The 15,589-nt window shown below is 40.1% G+C and overlaps 1 protein-coding gene across 1 annotated transcript; it reads right to left on the minus strand.

The window, feature by feature from the left end:
- Positions 1-397: 397 nt before the first annotated feature.
- On the minus strand, positions 398-13,295 carry LOC132984311 (basic helix-loop-helix transcription factor scleraxis-like). The gene is made up of 3 exons (XM_061051105.1): positions 12,269-13,295; positions 11,764-11,980; positions 398-1,087 (listed from the first exon to the last, which is right to left on the minus strand). Exons 1-3 carry the CDS (start codon positions 12,652-12,654, stop codon positions 1,049-1,051), a joined length of 642 nt encoding a protein of 213 aa, XP_060907088.1. The 5' UTR covers positions 12,655-13,295; the 3' UTR covers positions 398-1,048.
- Positions 13,296-15,589: the final 2,294 nt, after the last annotated feature.

The raw sequence follows: 15,589 nt of genomic DNA on the forward strand, positions 1-15,589 counted from the left end.
GCAAGGGGACACAGGCAGATGTCCAAGCAGCCCTACCTGCAGATTCAATTCCCCTCGTTTTTTTCCTCACTCTTTCCTCTTTCCTCTGCTCCTCAAACCCCTTTCCTCTGTCTCATCTTTGAACCGTCTCTCTTTGTGTCAGCTCAATGCCCCGGGAAAGAGAAAAATAAATGGAGTATGTGAGATAGATAAAAGACAGAGAGATTGAGAGAGTGACGGTCAAAAGTCAAAGCAGGAGTTCGGTTGATGTGAGCTGCAGGTGTAGTTGTTGTGGATCTTCCATTTACTGTACCGCTTCTTTTATGTAGGACTTTAAAACTTCCTTCGACATGAACAAACAAACGTGTGATAAAAGCAACTTTTAGAATACATTTTCCATTACAGTAAATCATTTAACTCCCAGATATACAAAACATTTATTGGTCATCTTTAGTTATTTCCCAGCATCATGACATTTTCAGGAAGTGATTGTCAAAGATAAGCCAATACCACACCAGTTCCAGCATGCTTTTTTTTGATTGAGCCATGAGTTGGTTTTTGCACAGTTTTACCTTTCTTATTTTGCCATGACTGCTGGTTAAATTACATATTATCAATATATAATGTTATATCACATAAATATACATTTATATTTCAGTTTACACATCAATAACACACAGGTTTGTTTGACTAAAAATATGTCTTTCATGTGCCATATGTTCCTCAGACTCTTTGAATGATACAGTACAAAGTCTCTTATACGTGTTGTTGTAGATTCTTCATGGTCTTGATAAGCATAGGGAAGCTCTTAAAAAGTACCATTCAACTTTAAAGGAGTGTTTCAAGCATATTTGAAACACTGTAAAAAGTTCTTGTAGAGTGATATAAAAAAAAGAGACAAAAGAAAAAATGATTGGTGGAGTTCCTTCAAAAGTCCTGGAAGTGCTTAAGAAATCCTTCAAAATCTTTGAATCCCTCACACGTCTGATGAGTCTTCAAGTTGGAGATATTTTAAAAACCAACTAGAGCGCTGTGAAGCAGTTTGTCTGTGTGCTTTGTGTCCTTGGTGTTAACTTCTGATGGCTGTCTTCCTGTCTCTGTCTTTGTTCTGCAAGAAAGAGAAACATCTCACATCACTGAACATTCAACACTGAAATCATCTTGAAGGAACAGTACAACTTAGCTGACAGAATTGCTATAAACAAGAAGATTTCACACTTTTGTATATGGAAGAAACAAAGAGAGGTATAACACGAGTGAGTTTGAAAAGTGCTAGAATTTTGTTAGCTTTGGGCTAACAGCCATCTGGCTCATTAAGATATGTCAATGGCATTAATCTTCTCATGAAACTTTTGCAGTAAGAGCACAAGGATATTTCCCTTACTGGCAGAATTGTGTCCTCCATGATTGAAATTCTTCAGATTAAGTTTGTTATGTTTTTAACCATTTTTGCACCTTTTGGTTTTTACAGTGTACTTCTACTGATTTCTGATCCCGCCAACATTTAATTCACTACTTTTCCTTTGTTTAAACTGTTAACCAAATGGCATGACACTGTTTTTTAAAGCGGACAGGTATGGCAACATTCCTTGACTTTGATAAATAAACATTTGAGTGAGAAAGCAGTCTTCAGGGAAATGTAGGGCAAATGAATGAAATGGATAATCATGTTCATGTGGCAGATGTATGTTTGGTTTAGTTTTGTACTATGATTTGTACTACAGTAAATATACCTTGGCTGCATGCAGTAAACTCACACAAACACACTTGTACAGTAGCATGCATTCTGCACACTAATTATGACTGTGGTAGCTAATTAAAGTATCTATAAACTATGATATAATAGGATGCAGAGCGACATCGTGAGCTAGAGTTTGACAGCCCTGCAAGTGTTTCTCATTTCTCAGTGGTATCAGGACACAGAGGCCTTGATTTCCTGGCTGCTGGGGAGATTTCTCTATCTGGCCAGGAAAATAACATCACATTTTCCCTCCACATTTAACCTCTGCTCTGCACACGTCTCAGACCATCCACCACTCACTTTCCAAGCCACTGTCAAGGGGATTAATAAAAAAAAGATATCACTGAGTGATGTGCAACCCAAGCCATCCTCGTCTTTCTTATTATTTTTCACAGTTGATGTTTGATTAACTCATCGGTCTCAAATGAGCCTATCTGTCAAAACCAAATAGTGGTAGACAAATGTGGAAAAAAAACTCACTCTCCATTTTCATGCAGAAGTGAATGCAGGAAATGTAATTTGGTAGTAAAAGTACACAAAGGCGCTGGATGAAAAAGTCCAACAAGTGATCAACTTCTGTGCACCTCAGTCCTCTGCTGACTTTTCTTCCCCCTCTCATATCGTCTCGTCTAACACTCAGCCTTCCCCCGTCCCCCCTCGCCTTCCTCTCATCAGCCTCACACCTGTTCCACATTTCCTCTCAGCCGGAGCAAAAGGTGTAGGTGTTTGGAAAAATCTGTTTGACTGACATCACCAAAGGTGGGTAGGTGTTTGGAAGCGTATCAGTTCTGTAACGAGAGAATGAGATCACAAGATCTGGACAGGAATCAGTCCTCCCACTGATGGATGGTTTGTGTGAGCAGACACATAAACAAATAGTGTCAATACTTCCTCCAGCTGGACAGAGAGCAGAGCATTACTCTCATATTGATGTTATTAAGAATTCAACCATTACATTTTGTTCTTGGCAACGTGCGCACCACTTTATTTGATGTATATTGCAGGTAGAAGACCTCTTTGAGTGTTTACAGCTAGATTTAATTTCTCGTTTCATTCTTTTGTTTGGCGCTCACTTTGTATGCAGGTTATGTGACTATGTCTGACACAAGTAAAGACGCACAAATACTTCTGAAACAATAACAGCTATTGGGGGTTTATTTGCACCTTAAGTGTGCACTTATAAAAAACTGGGGGAAAAAAAGTTTTTACAGGTTAAACTTTGTGTTACAGTCAACATTTCCATACATTAGCGTTCGATCATTAATCAACATTCTGCCTATTTTTGGTGTGTGATCACTTTTTACAAGTGCCGTCAAAACACTGAGTGTTTTTACAGAACTAATGTCTTCCTACCTTTTTTAAGCAATTTTTTTCTAACAAGTTCAGAATTATAGTGACTGAAGAATTGTAATTACATTTTAACATGAACTTCCTCAGAAAACACTCAAGTGTATGTAAACAACAACTACTGCAACAACAAAAACAATTTTTCAATAACAGGACAAAGAGAGGACTAAACAGATGTAGTTTGTTTTTTTGAGGATCTTGATGATCTCTTTCATGCTGTAAGGAAAATAAGCAACCTTTTAACAATTCATTCCACAAGTGGAAGTGTACATACCTGGTATTATTCTATTATTGTATTTTTTCTCCCTTTATTTAACTGATGTACATATGTTTGATTTTTAACTTCTTGTTATTTTTAATAATTATATTCCTGATTCCTGTTTTCTTGAGCTGTTGTAACGAAAAAATGTCCGCCATGGGGGATCAATAAAGTTTATCTTTATCTTTATCTTTTGGCTAATAACAAAACAACCCATGCTGCCAGACTTCTTAATGACATCAGTCCGTCAGTACCTGTTTTTTATAGTTATTTGACCTTAGTTTTGGATTGTGGGGTAGGGGCGGGGGAGGTAGTCATGTTGTGGCTGTTTGATTTATTTTGATGTAAAAGCACTTTGTGCACTTGCTCCAGCTGGAAGAGACAAGTTTAGCCGCGCTGATTAGACACTACTTTTAAAAACTGAAGGTATTAATCAGTGAGAATAACATACAAGAGGCAGGTTACAGGAACGTGGGTACATTACAAATCTCACTTCAAAACTGTGCAGGACAATTGGACTATTTACCAAATTACATGAAATTACTCTGAAACCCATGTGAGCGCTGAGCAGCCGTTTGGGGAGCACAGCTGTGGCTGGTTCAGTCAAAACAGGCGGAGGGAGGTTTAAGGGCGGCCTGGTAGTCAAAACAATCTCCTGAAGACTAATCGGACATGCTCAGATGGCTTCTCTGCTCTCTCTTTCTTTCTCTAAACACCCACACACACACTCACACACACACGCAGACATACCTCTGATGTCTCGGGGGGGTGATTTGTCCGACACTAATCTGATTACCTGATGATATTTTCTTTAGATCCATTATAATGATATGACCTCGCTGGAATAATATGGTTTTTATCAGAGTTGAATGTAAAGACTGTAAACACTTTCTTAGCATCATCTTTTCAACTCTTCAAATTCAAATTCAAACTCTCAATTTGTTTTTCTCTGGCCATTTCTTTAACCTATAACTAAATGCTTTTCCATGCTCTCTCTCTCTCTCTCTCTCTCCCTCTCCCTCTCTCTCTCTCTCTCACTTTTCCTGTGTTAAGCCGTCCTGTCAAATATAAACATCTAATTTAGTTTCTGGCCGCGTGAAGAGAGAAACGACCGGTTGGAAAAAGTTGTTCCACTCGGGTACTGGCCCCGACAACCATATAGGAAGATTGCTATTGAACCGTGAAATGAAAACTGGTAATATCCCTTTAGTTTATTGAGTGAAAATATGTGAATATGAGTCAGTTCTCTCTTGTGTCTCGTAGAAGCTGAAATGACCCTCATAAATGATAATCAATTAGAAGATTATAGACGTACAAAAAAAGAGTGTGATAAAAAAGTTTTTAATGAAGCTAACGAACAAACCAAAGAAGCCACAGTCACATTCATGTGGTTTGGAGACATCACACATGTACTTCATGTTCACTGTGGTTTGTTCATAAGTATCCTGATGGCTTCTGAAAAACACAATGAATCTAAGATTGACTAATCAGATGTAATTCACACATACATTTAATTATTCCCACATTTTGAATTGCTTATAATGACTCCAGTCCACTTCATTTAGAGCAGTCTGCGATGACTTCATTCTGCTGCGTTACGCACCAGAAAGCACTTTATCATCAGTGCTCAGATGGTCACCCAATAAGGCATTAGCTTCAGTAGGTATTTACTAAAGAAACTGCTTATTTTAACATCCAAATCCTGCTTTTCTCTGTGTTTTAGATTTCTGTTAGTTTTGTCCTTAGCCTGGCTCGGCTCTCTGTGTTTTTGTTTGAATTTCTTCTGCGAGCAGCTTTCTCCCCACGGACCAAATGACAACAGAATGATAGTTTTGCTAATAGATTTTGTTAGTTATCTGAGCTGACTTCTTCTGTTGGTGTTAAATTAGAGTTTAACTGCTTCCATCTGTGCTGAAAATATACAGACAGGTCCATGCATGAAGCCTCACGTCATACACAGAGCCAGGGTAGACACACACACATGCAGACAAAAACACACACACACACAGAACGTGGGTAAGAATATTTTTAAAATCTCTCTCGCTGTGTATAAAGCTGCCTTCGATGCACCTCATTAGCATAGCTTGAATGAGAAGCAAACAGGCCGTGCACAAAACGTTAACTCCAGTCAGCAGCATGCAGCATTTTATCAGTAAATGAGGGTAATTTAGTTTTCATCTCTGACCTTGAAACGTCTACTTTCATGCACACAAATGACGTAAAGCTTTTTTCCACTGCAAACAGACTAATAACCGAACGTCTGCAGAAACCGCAGACCATTACTTTGCTATTGCACATGTCCTATCTGTGCATTTAAGCTCTCTTAAGGTGCACGCTTCATTTCATCTCTATAAAGAGGCAAAGTGTAACTTCGGCGCAGTCTTAAAAGCAACTGTCCAAACCGGAGGATAAATAGCTAAGTTGATTATCCCGCTGAGTCGTTGGATATTTCTCTGCCTCTTTTTCGCCCCTTCTCCATCTCTGTTTCCACTACTTCCTGCACACCATTAGTTCAGAAAGTGTTGAAAGCTCTGTCGTGATCCAGGGCTCCTTAAGTGAGTAATCATATATGAGATTTTTTTTTTTTGGGGGGGGGGGGGGTCTAGAAAGACGCAATGAAGTGCCGTCTGGTCGAGGAAGAGAAAAAATAGAAGAGGTGGAGTGAAACGCTTTTGATAAAAGTCTCTCTGAGTGTGGTGCACTGTATTTCTGTATGTGTGTGTAAATAGTCGTGTGTGTGTGTGTGTGTGTGTGTGTGTGTGTGTGTGTGTGTGTGTGTGTGTGTGAGCAGCCAGGGCGTTTCACAGAGAGTGGTTTCTTTAACATTACCATCAAAGACCGTCGTCAATGTGTTTCTAATAGCAGCAGCCGAATTAAACACTGGCTGAACAGGCCTCAGCAGAGTATAAATCATTTACAGAACAATTAGCTCATTTGTTGCTCCACTCTGCACCGCCAACGACTTCCAGACACAGAGAGCCCGCCAATTTGTGTATGCGTGTGTGTGTGTGTGTGTGTGTGTGTGTGTAGGAGCGTGTTACTGTATGTTAAAAAGCCCCTCTATGTCACTCACATCCATCTCAAAGTAACAAACACATACAGATCAAATAACCACTCATTTAGCCTCACACACACACACACACACACACACACACAACACACTCCAGTACAGATAAGTCAGTTTCCAATAACACAGTGCAGTTTTAGTGCCACTGTCTTTCCATACGCCCTGCTTTCCAGCCACACACAAAAATCTTCATGTATAAAAGTTTTACTGCAGCCTGAGATGAAAATAAACGCTCTTTGTGAAATTAGGAGCGTTCAACCCTTCTGCACTGTGCGGCTAAATTATACATTTCTTTTTTCATTTCTAGAAATTCCAAATAAATAACATTCCTGGAGTTGTAATTAAATCAGAGTTGTGCCTTAAAATTCTTGTAAACTCAACTAAATTTGACCATATCAAAGCAACAATAGTCCTTTCACAGCTGCCACATAATACGTATCATTTTTGTCATATTTTTGCACAATTTTTTATTTTGTTTCCGAACCTATAAATACTCCTTAAATTTGTACAAACGCGCTTCTTTAAATTTCCTCGATTGGAAAATGTGTGGACTTGTCATATCCAGCTTTGAGGGGGAAAAATTTCAGATTGATTGCCGCTACTGGGAGATGAATCAACGTCTCTGTTTACGTTTGTCATCGGACGGAATTGACCCTTTGCCTGTGTCGGGCCAAAAGAAATAAGACAGAGTTGCAGAGGAAGCTGTAAAAATGTGTCAGGCGCTGCAGACTGCCCACAACAAAGTAGACAAAAAAATCAAACTTAAAAGAGCTTTTTGTTTCACCTTATGTTAGATAGCTGAACAAACATTAAAGAGATTCTTGCTTACCTAAACATACTGAAGCACAAATGAATATGTATTTACAGCACTAAAGATGCTTGTAGTTTCTAGAAGAGATACAGGACATAATAACTCCAGAATGATTTAGAAAGCAGTGATAACGTAGGTTTTCAGTAGGTTCAGTCCAGGCACCTGACAGTTGCAACGATCAGCAGAAGCAGAGGGCTGCACAGGATATCTGCATCAATCAACCCGACAGCGCAGGGATTTCAGCAGCCCTCTGCTCACCTTAATCCTCCATCCTCAGTCCTGAACATTTCATTCACAGATGGATCCATCAGGAGACTCCCTGTTTTTTGTTTTTTTACTGCTACTATCACAAGCACAGCTCCAACGTATCCCTGCCAGCTGCTGCTCTGTCCCACAAACGCTTTTTGAAAATTTGTCAGGACATATGTGGAAAAAAAGAGGAATAGCTTGGAATCAGATCAAAAGATAGGGAGTAGAAATGTTCCTCAGTGTGTGGCTACAGAGCTGAGAACTAAAGAGGATGAAGAATATCTTACAGTAGTGCAAAGTAACAGATATGCAGTGGGATCTCCCGCTGAAACTGAGCAGCAAAACTCTTTAAATGGCAATACCAGAAAACAAAAAAACAATGTATTGTGATTGAGGCTCACACTGAGGAGATTTTCACTGATCTTCAGACCTCTACACATGTTCTCCTAAACAAAAACAATCTAAAGGGAACATGTGCGTCTTGGAATTGGTTCATTTGGGTGAAGCACGTCTTTAAATCCTGTGCATGAAGTCCCACATAATGAAATCCCATCAGTATTGCTCTGAATATGTAATTCCCCCTCTCGTTGCAGTAGTCATTACTAACACACTGTTTGTTTTGAAACCGTTATACTGTATGGACACATAATAAGAGGAAATGAGCGTATACTTTTCTCACTTTCACCCTCTCCAGCACTGGAAATAAGCATAATTGTAGCAGCGGCTCTAAGCGGAGCTGACAGCTGTGATGAACCTCAATGAGCATAAAAACATACAAAGAGAGCACAAAGTCTCGTTTTACCTCCACAATCGTTTCCTCTCTGTAATCACAGCACTGGCTCTGCCCTTTAGCCCACTTAAACCCTCTGCACGGCCACTTTTCCAGGGAAAATGAAATCCCGTCAGGTGCTGTCAATCAACAGTGAACCATTTACATGCCAGGTGAGCCAGGGATCCCTTAAAGTCTCCTTAAAAAAGAAGTCTAGGGATATACTAGATTTTCCATGTTTCCATCAAATATCATAAATTGACAACAAAAGACTAACAATTGATATCGTTAACAAGCATAGTTGACTTCTAAAAAAACCTGTATATTACATTATTTTTCTATTGCAGCCCAACAACTTCAAAAACAAAGCACTTATCAAAACTCTTGCACTCATTAATATTTCCCTTCACTTTTGTTTATATGTGCATTATAGCTTACTCTGAGTCAGTCACATTAACATCATAGTGCCGCCCTAAAAGCTACCAGGAGCTCCGAATGTGAATACATGTCCCTACACTATACACTATCAATCCTCCTTTTTGAGCTTTCCAGGGAATATACTGAGCATTTGTTTTCATAAGCCACTGAAAGATTAATGTGTGTTTGTAAGATTTATTGATATGAAATCACATTTAAGTGGACGATGATGGATCATAAAGCAAATTCATTATAACGACACAAGACTTGGACAAATGCTAAAGTTGTAATAGTTTTGTAAAAAATCACACAAAATGTAAAGTGGCTCATGCTCCTTTTATACAAACAAGATCAAAAATAAAAGCTCTGAATATTTTTATTTCTTGTCTTATTTCTCCTGATCGGTGCTTTTTTGTAGCCTGTAGAAAAATCAGTCAACAGAAAGTAAAACAATGACTTTCATTTGGGTTATCTGATAAATATTATAAGGTTATTTTTAAAGACACAATCTCCGATATTTTTAGGATTAATAGAATCAAAAAGTACCAAACCTTTAAGAATACTTAAAAACCTCAGTCATATTTTTAGCAAACGCTGCTGCAGGCATCTTATCTGCACAAACACCAAAATCAGCAAAGTATTTTTGCATTGCAGACAAAGTGCGAGAGGTTTTTGAGATCTTTATGTAATTAAAAACAATAATTTCCCCAAAAGTGGGCGCCTTGGACTTGTAATTTTTCAAGAGAGTTTTTGATATTTGGATTTTACTAGCATGGTTTTCAGGTTTCAAAATCTGGTTACATGAAAATCTGTTATATTACATGAGAGAAGAAATACAATATACACAACAGTGAATGGTGCTCACTGTTGGGCTTAATGGGAAACAGCATCATGTAACTGACATGAGGTCAGAGTCAGAGTGTCTACAAGTGAAGGTTTTGACATGAGAAAGTTTCAAAATAGGTTTCTACCCAGCATGCAGTTACAGGTCAGTCCTGTGTCTGCAGCAGAGAGCTGACAGCAGCAGATAATATTACACAGCTCCTACTGACAGCTCTGACCTCCACCCGGCTGATCGATACGCAGAGAGACGAGGGAGACGAGGGGGAACAAGAGGAGCAGGGAGGAGGAGGAAGGGAAACAGAATAAGGAGTGCGTGAGGTATACATGAGGAAGATGAAAAAAAGAAGTGAAGAAGTGATGAGAAAGAAAAGGAGACAAGAAGAGAGAAAAGGAGACACTGAGGATGTGAGCCGAGGGTGTCTGGGTTTCAGACACTGTGGACGTCTAGGCTTTCACTTATAAAGGCTCAGAGTGGAGGTAGTGATTGTGGGGGGAGGGGGGGGGGGGGTCTCACACTGCTGAGACTCAGGTTATCCCCCTGCTAGAGGGTCTCAGGGTTTAGACACTGAGGAGGGTATTAGCTTTCACACACTGCTGGGGTAACGGGGGAGTCTGCCAGATGTCAGCTCCTCACCCATAAATCCTGCTAAATGGGCAGCGGCTGGGTTTGAGGGGTGGGGTATGGGGGTGGGGGGTTAAAAGGACGTCACCTCTCTAACATCGTCTGAGTGGGCTGCTGGTGTTTGTTGAAGTCAAACTGGAGGCCTACAGTATGAATTGACCTGTGAATCAATCACACCAGTTTATCTATAATCTCAATGAAGCTCTTCTAAACTTTATCTCTATTAAGGTGCAGACTTTATGACCGTAGAGACTTAGGGGAAGGATGGAAAAAATGTCACAACAGATACAAAACGATGGAGCTCTTGATTCTAAAGAAGCAATTTAACTGATAGGCCTACGTATTTGTTCTGCTTCCTAAACACAATCAGTGTCTGAAATGTTAATTATAGGTCTGAATTGTTAAGTATTTGTTGTATGTATAGGTACAAAAACATCTAAAAGTGCTTTTGGAAGATTGTTCTTCCTATTTGAAGTTTGGAATCTGAGGAATTTTTATTTTATTTTGGTTTTGGCGACCCCTGTGGACAGTGGGCAGTACAGCTTGTATTTTTGCTTATGCTGATTTGTAAATACGTTATATATATATTTCCTCAGCCTTCCTTTTAACTTTGTGAAGTTCTATTCACTATTCCCTCTTCTCAGGGGAAAGTGTAAACAAATACTCGTCTTTGTCTGGATCTGACAGAAGTAACAGTCATAAGTTCATAGAAATAATCCTCTCTCTTGTGTCTCATGTGCTTCTATAGGTCACATAAACAAACATTATTTATTTCAGTATGTTTAATAACCAGCAAGAAACTCCTCACAGTATGGTTAAGATGTAAAAAGAGAATTTGACACTTTGTTTTTTGTGACTTCCAGTTTCAGTGGAACAAAGTTGGTCACTCATGTTTGTTCTTCAGCCGTTGTGATTAAAACCTTTCATATTCCAACTGACGTCAACACAATCTTCAAATTACACACATGGTTTTGGAAGGATTTTATGGTCGTCTTGTCATAAATCTAACTGTGTAAATACCCCTGTAAACTTCACATTCTTATTTTAAAAAAGAAAGGGGAAAAAAGCATTGTTTGGTTGGATGATTTTATATCTTACCCTGTTTTAAATCATGTCGTTGTAATGTAGAGATATGTGAGTATATCGTTTGTACCTCCCTACTCGGCCCTCTCTAAGTCACACAAAAACAATTACTTCTCTTTGCTAAAATGTTGAAAGAGTTTAAGAGAGCGCCTTCAACTTTCAAGCCACCTGCTCGAGTAAAACGAACCCCCAACAGAACAATAACACAAAGTCCTTCACCCCCAGAAGAGGACTTTAAAGACGTTCTGCTTTTAATGTCCCTCAGGGCCAATCAGGTTTATAGGCACAGTCACTGATCTCAGGTCAGCTTTAAACACCACATTGACCTCAAAGCACTTTTCTAAAAGTGGCTTCACTCCACAGATTGAACAGCTTTTTTTCTATTCTTTAAAGCTGGATAAAGCTCTCATTTAATGTGTGTATAGTATTTTTGTAGAAAAGTGTAGACATTTTATTGTAATTAGTGACTTTTTTTATAATTTTGTTTGAGATCTTCAGCTGAAAACGTTTCCGTGTCAGATGTTTTTTTTAAACTTTTTTTTCCTGCTTGTTGATTAATAACTTGGGTCTGCTCACCATTTTTCTCTGGTTGCTGAGACAGAAAGTACAGATGTGCTTCGGCTGAGCTGATTGGTCGGATCCTCGGCTGGGGGAGGAGTTAACGTGAAAGAACGGCGGTGAGGGAGCGTGGCACGGCTGTCCGTCGTGGAGACCCTCGCCCAGGAGCAGCACGTTCCCCAGATGGCTGATGTAGCTGCTCGCCAAACGTAGCGTCTCAATCTTGGACAGCTTCCTGTTCACCAAAAGAGAAAATAATATTTTATTATAAATACAAAGGTAACACTTCTATAGTGTATACAAAAATGAAGAGAAAGATTATGAATTAAATTTTCATACAGTACTTAAGTTTCAATGAAGAAAAGCTAACTCTATTAAATATCTATTAGAAGAAATATTCACTCATATTTAAAATGCCATCGCCCCTCCTGTAACATTCTGATTGTTTGTATGTCACCTGTTGTCTAGAGATACTTTCTTGTTCCCCAGGTAATGAGGACAAAACGTCTTGTTTTCTCCGTACCTGTCTGCGGGCTCGGTGGGGATGAGCGTCCTCAGTGCTGTGAATGCTGTGTTGACAGAATTGGTTCGATCCCTCTCCCGAGCATTTGCTGCCGTCCTCTGGCGACCCTCACCGGGGGGAGAAGAGCCCGGGGGCACGAGCCTCTCTATCATGGCCGCCATGTCTACCCCTGACGCGCACAGCTTCCTCTTCCTGTTCATCTTGATGTGAAAGGCAGATGGCGAGGAGGACAGGCGATAAGCGCCGGAGTTGGAGGGGTTGTTGGCACGTTCCTCTGAGCCCGATCCCTCGCTGCCATTCTCGTCGTCGTCTTCGGAGAGGAGGGCGATGTCGCCATACAAGAAGCGGCCTGCAGGAGGCGCTGTGCGCAGCATCGCGAAGGTCATCTTTGCTATAGATGCTCTTATAGATCTTGATCTTCTTATAGATGCAACTGGGCTATTATTGAAGATGTGTAACTCCTAAAAGTTGTTATCAGAAGTGCTTTGCTGTTCTTTTTTCTGTGATGCTAACTGAAGTTTGTCAACTCTACTCCTGCAACTTTACACCACTTTGTTTTTCCAAAAGTTGATAGAGACAGGTGAATCAGATAAAGCCTTTGAGATGATAAAAAAAAGGCTCAATTTAACCTGTCATGAAGTCGATCCTTTGACAATAATCAAGAGCAACCCGTCCTCAGAGCTGCTGGGTCTCAGGTGGCTGCAGGTTCCACGTCTGTTTTTCTCTCCTGGTTTACTCAAAACAGTTCACATTCCAAATGTCAGATCTTCTCTCAGTTAATCCTTTGAAAGAAAGACAAATCAAAGTGGCATGTTGCAGCAAAATGAATTGTCCTCTATCACTTCTCAAAACGTCTGTCCTTGTCCTTTGTTTCTATATTTGTCTTTTGTTTTAATCCCAAAACCCCTCCGCTGTTGCAGAAGTTTGTCACTCTCTTTCTCTCCTTCAGCCTCTCTTAGCTTCTTTACGTTCTTCTCTCTCTCTCTCTCTCTCTCTCTCTCTCTCTCTCTCTCTCTCTCTGTCTTTCTGCCTCTTTGCTCCACGTGTGCCTGCTGTCTGAGTGTTTCCGTCTGCCTCGGGTCTTATAGCTGGTGGGAGGGCCCGAGGACTTGTCCGCTCCTCCCTCTGAGCACTGAGGGTCCCTCGGCTGCTGTCGAGGAGCAGGCCAGAGAGACCGGAGGCAAGAGGCGAACCATCACCAGCAGTTTGTTTTGGCTGCATGCTGAAGTGTTTAAAGGGAAACTCAACGTAATACAGAAGCTGCATCATCCTCTTGTGCTTGGTGGGTTTGGTGACACACATTGCTGATATGAATACAGTATACATATTGACAAATATCAAACATCTGACACTGAACTAAACTTGAATCTAGTTTTTGATTCTTTAAAGACCTTTCTTTCATCAAAAGTAGCTTAATCTACAATTTTCATATACTTTTCTGATCTTTTCATTTTTAGTTGTTGGTATAAATCAATCCTACAAAAATATGAGCGCACAGTCTTCAGTTTTCCTGTTGTTGTTTTTTTCCAATTGGGATTATCTGAGTATCATTTTAGACAAACTTAAAGGCAGGGTTGGTCATTTTCTAAAACTAGCATGATTTTGAAAGTAGCATTCCCTCAGTGATCCGTCTGCACCCACCCCCTCCCCTCTGTGCTCCCTCAAAAGCCACGCCCCCTCACTTACATGCACAAGTGCCGTTGGTCCAGAAGCGGACTTCAGCTCATGCTTTGAGTGTGGGCTCGTGCATGCATGGGGTAGAGAACGAGCAGGGAGACATGGAGGCGTGTGATTGGTTCATCAGATTGGTACCTCGTGGCAGACATTCGTCAAAGGTCTGTCAGGACCTAAAGACAATTTCAACCAAAATCTTAAAAGTGTATCTGGAGAAAATTACCAACCCTGCATTTAATCTAAAGATGCTGCCATCCACATGTAAACATTAATCACAATAGTTATTTTTACAAATGGCACCAAATGAATGTGTAATATACTTACTCTGCCACAATTACTCAAAACATTTCAGACAAATGTCATTTATTTTTTTAGCCAATTCATTTTTGCATAAAGATAAAAAACAAAATAAAGATAAAAGACTCCAATAACTGTTGGTTCTCCTCATGTGCAAGTTAAGTAAAACAAAAAAACACCTTACTCCCAGTTTGATTTTCAATGTGAATAAAAAAGGGTGTGAGAGACTTTTCTCTTCCAGGTTACAGTACATTAAGCAGGAGAAGATCTGCTCTGGGTTGGAGTTGAGCTGAGGGAATTTAGTCGTTGGGCACAAACAGCTTCAATCTTTTCAACTTGTCCGTCTCTACTTTCCACTAAATGTCCACAATGATGCTAAATTTATCTCAAGACTCTGTCATCCTTCACCCACAGATCCAATTCTGCTCTTATGAATCAGTGTATGTTCTCTCTCAAAGGGGACTTGAAGACTGAGTAGTGCTCGTATTTTTTATTGTATTTTTTTTTTTTTGCTCTCGACATCTTTTGCCTTCAATATTCTTCCCAGCATGAGGCTGTGAGTTTGGTTTGCAGGAGCGGATGTTTCCTTCAACCACATTCTTGACAGCAAGAAGCGAGGAAACTCGAGTGCTGAAGCAAGAGTTTCCCTTTCTCCCTGTGTCCTCTTTCTTTCCCCTTGCCTCCCTGCTCTGGGCCGTGTTTGTCTCTGGACAGCAGGCTGGGAGGCGTGCAGCCGCAGCGCTGGACAGTCCAGGCTCGTGGTCAAAGCCAGAAACTGGTTTTATTCAGCCACAGCTGAAGCCTTTTATCAGCACAAGCTGTGACGCTGCTGGGCCTGCAGGCAGTTTATCCTCAAGGGATTCAGATTTTTAGGGTGGAGTCTTTTTGGTGATGAAGGGGAGGCTCAGGGATGTGTAGGAGTTGCTTCTTTACTCACTTTCACTCCTTTTAATAATCTGTCTTCCTCTGAAAGAAAAAGACAAATGAGAGCAGACAGCAAAGGGAGCAAATACAGAGCAGGGATGAAGATAGAGCTAATGAAAGACAGAACAGAAAAAAGGTCTATCCAGCTTGTTACTTTTCAAGCTACGGATACATCTTAAACACATGTAATAAGGTGGACAAGTTTTTTCTGTACTAGTTTGGAAATCAGCTTTTGCCTCAGATTTAAAACTTTTACACAGCCTTCTTCAAACTCCGATCTGCTTTTCTTACTTAAAGTCTTTTGGATTGTATTATCCTTGATCGAGCAACTTAACTCATTTCCAAGGAACTGACTGACCCTTAAATTTTATTTCCTGCTTCGACTGTGCAGGGTTTAAAGGTTGACAGCCTATGTAAAACTCAACT

The sequence above is a fragment of the Labrus mixtus genome, chromosome 11, assembly GCF_963584025.1.
Source record: "Labrus mixtus chromosome 11, fLabMix1.1, whole genome shotgun sequence".
Taxonomy (NCBI): domain Eukaryota; kingdom Metazoa; phylum Chordata; class Actinopteri; order Labriformes; family Labridae; genus Labrus; species Labrus mixtus.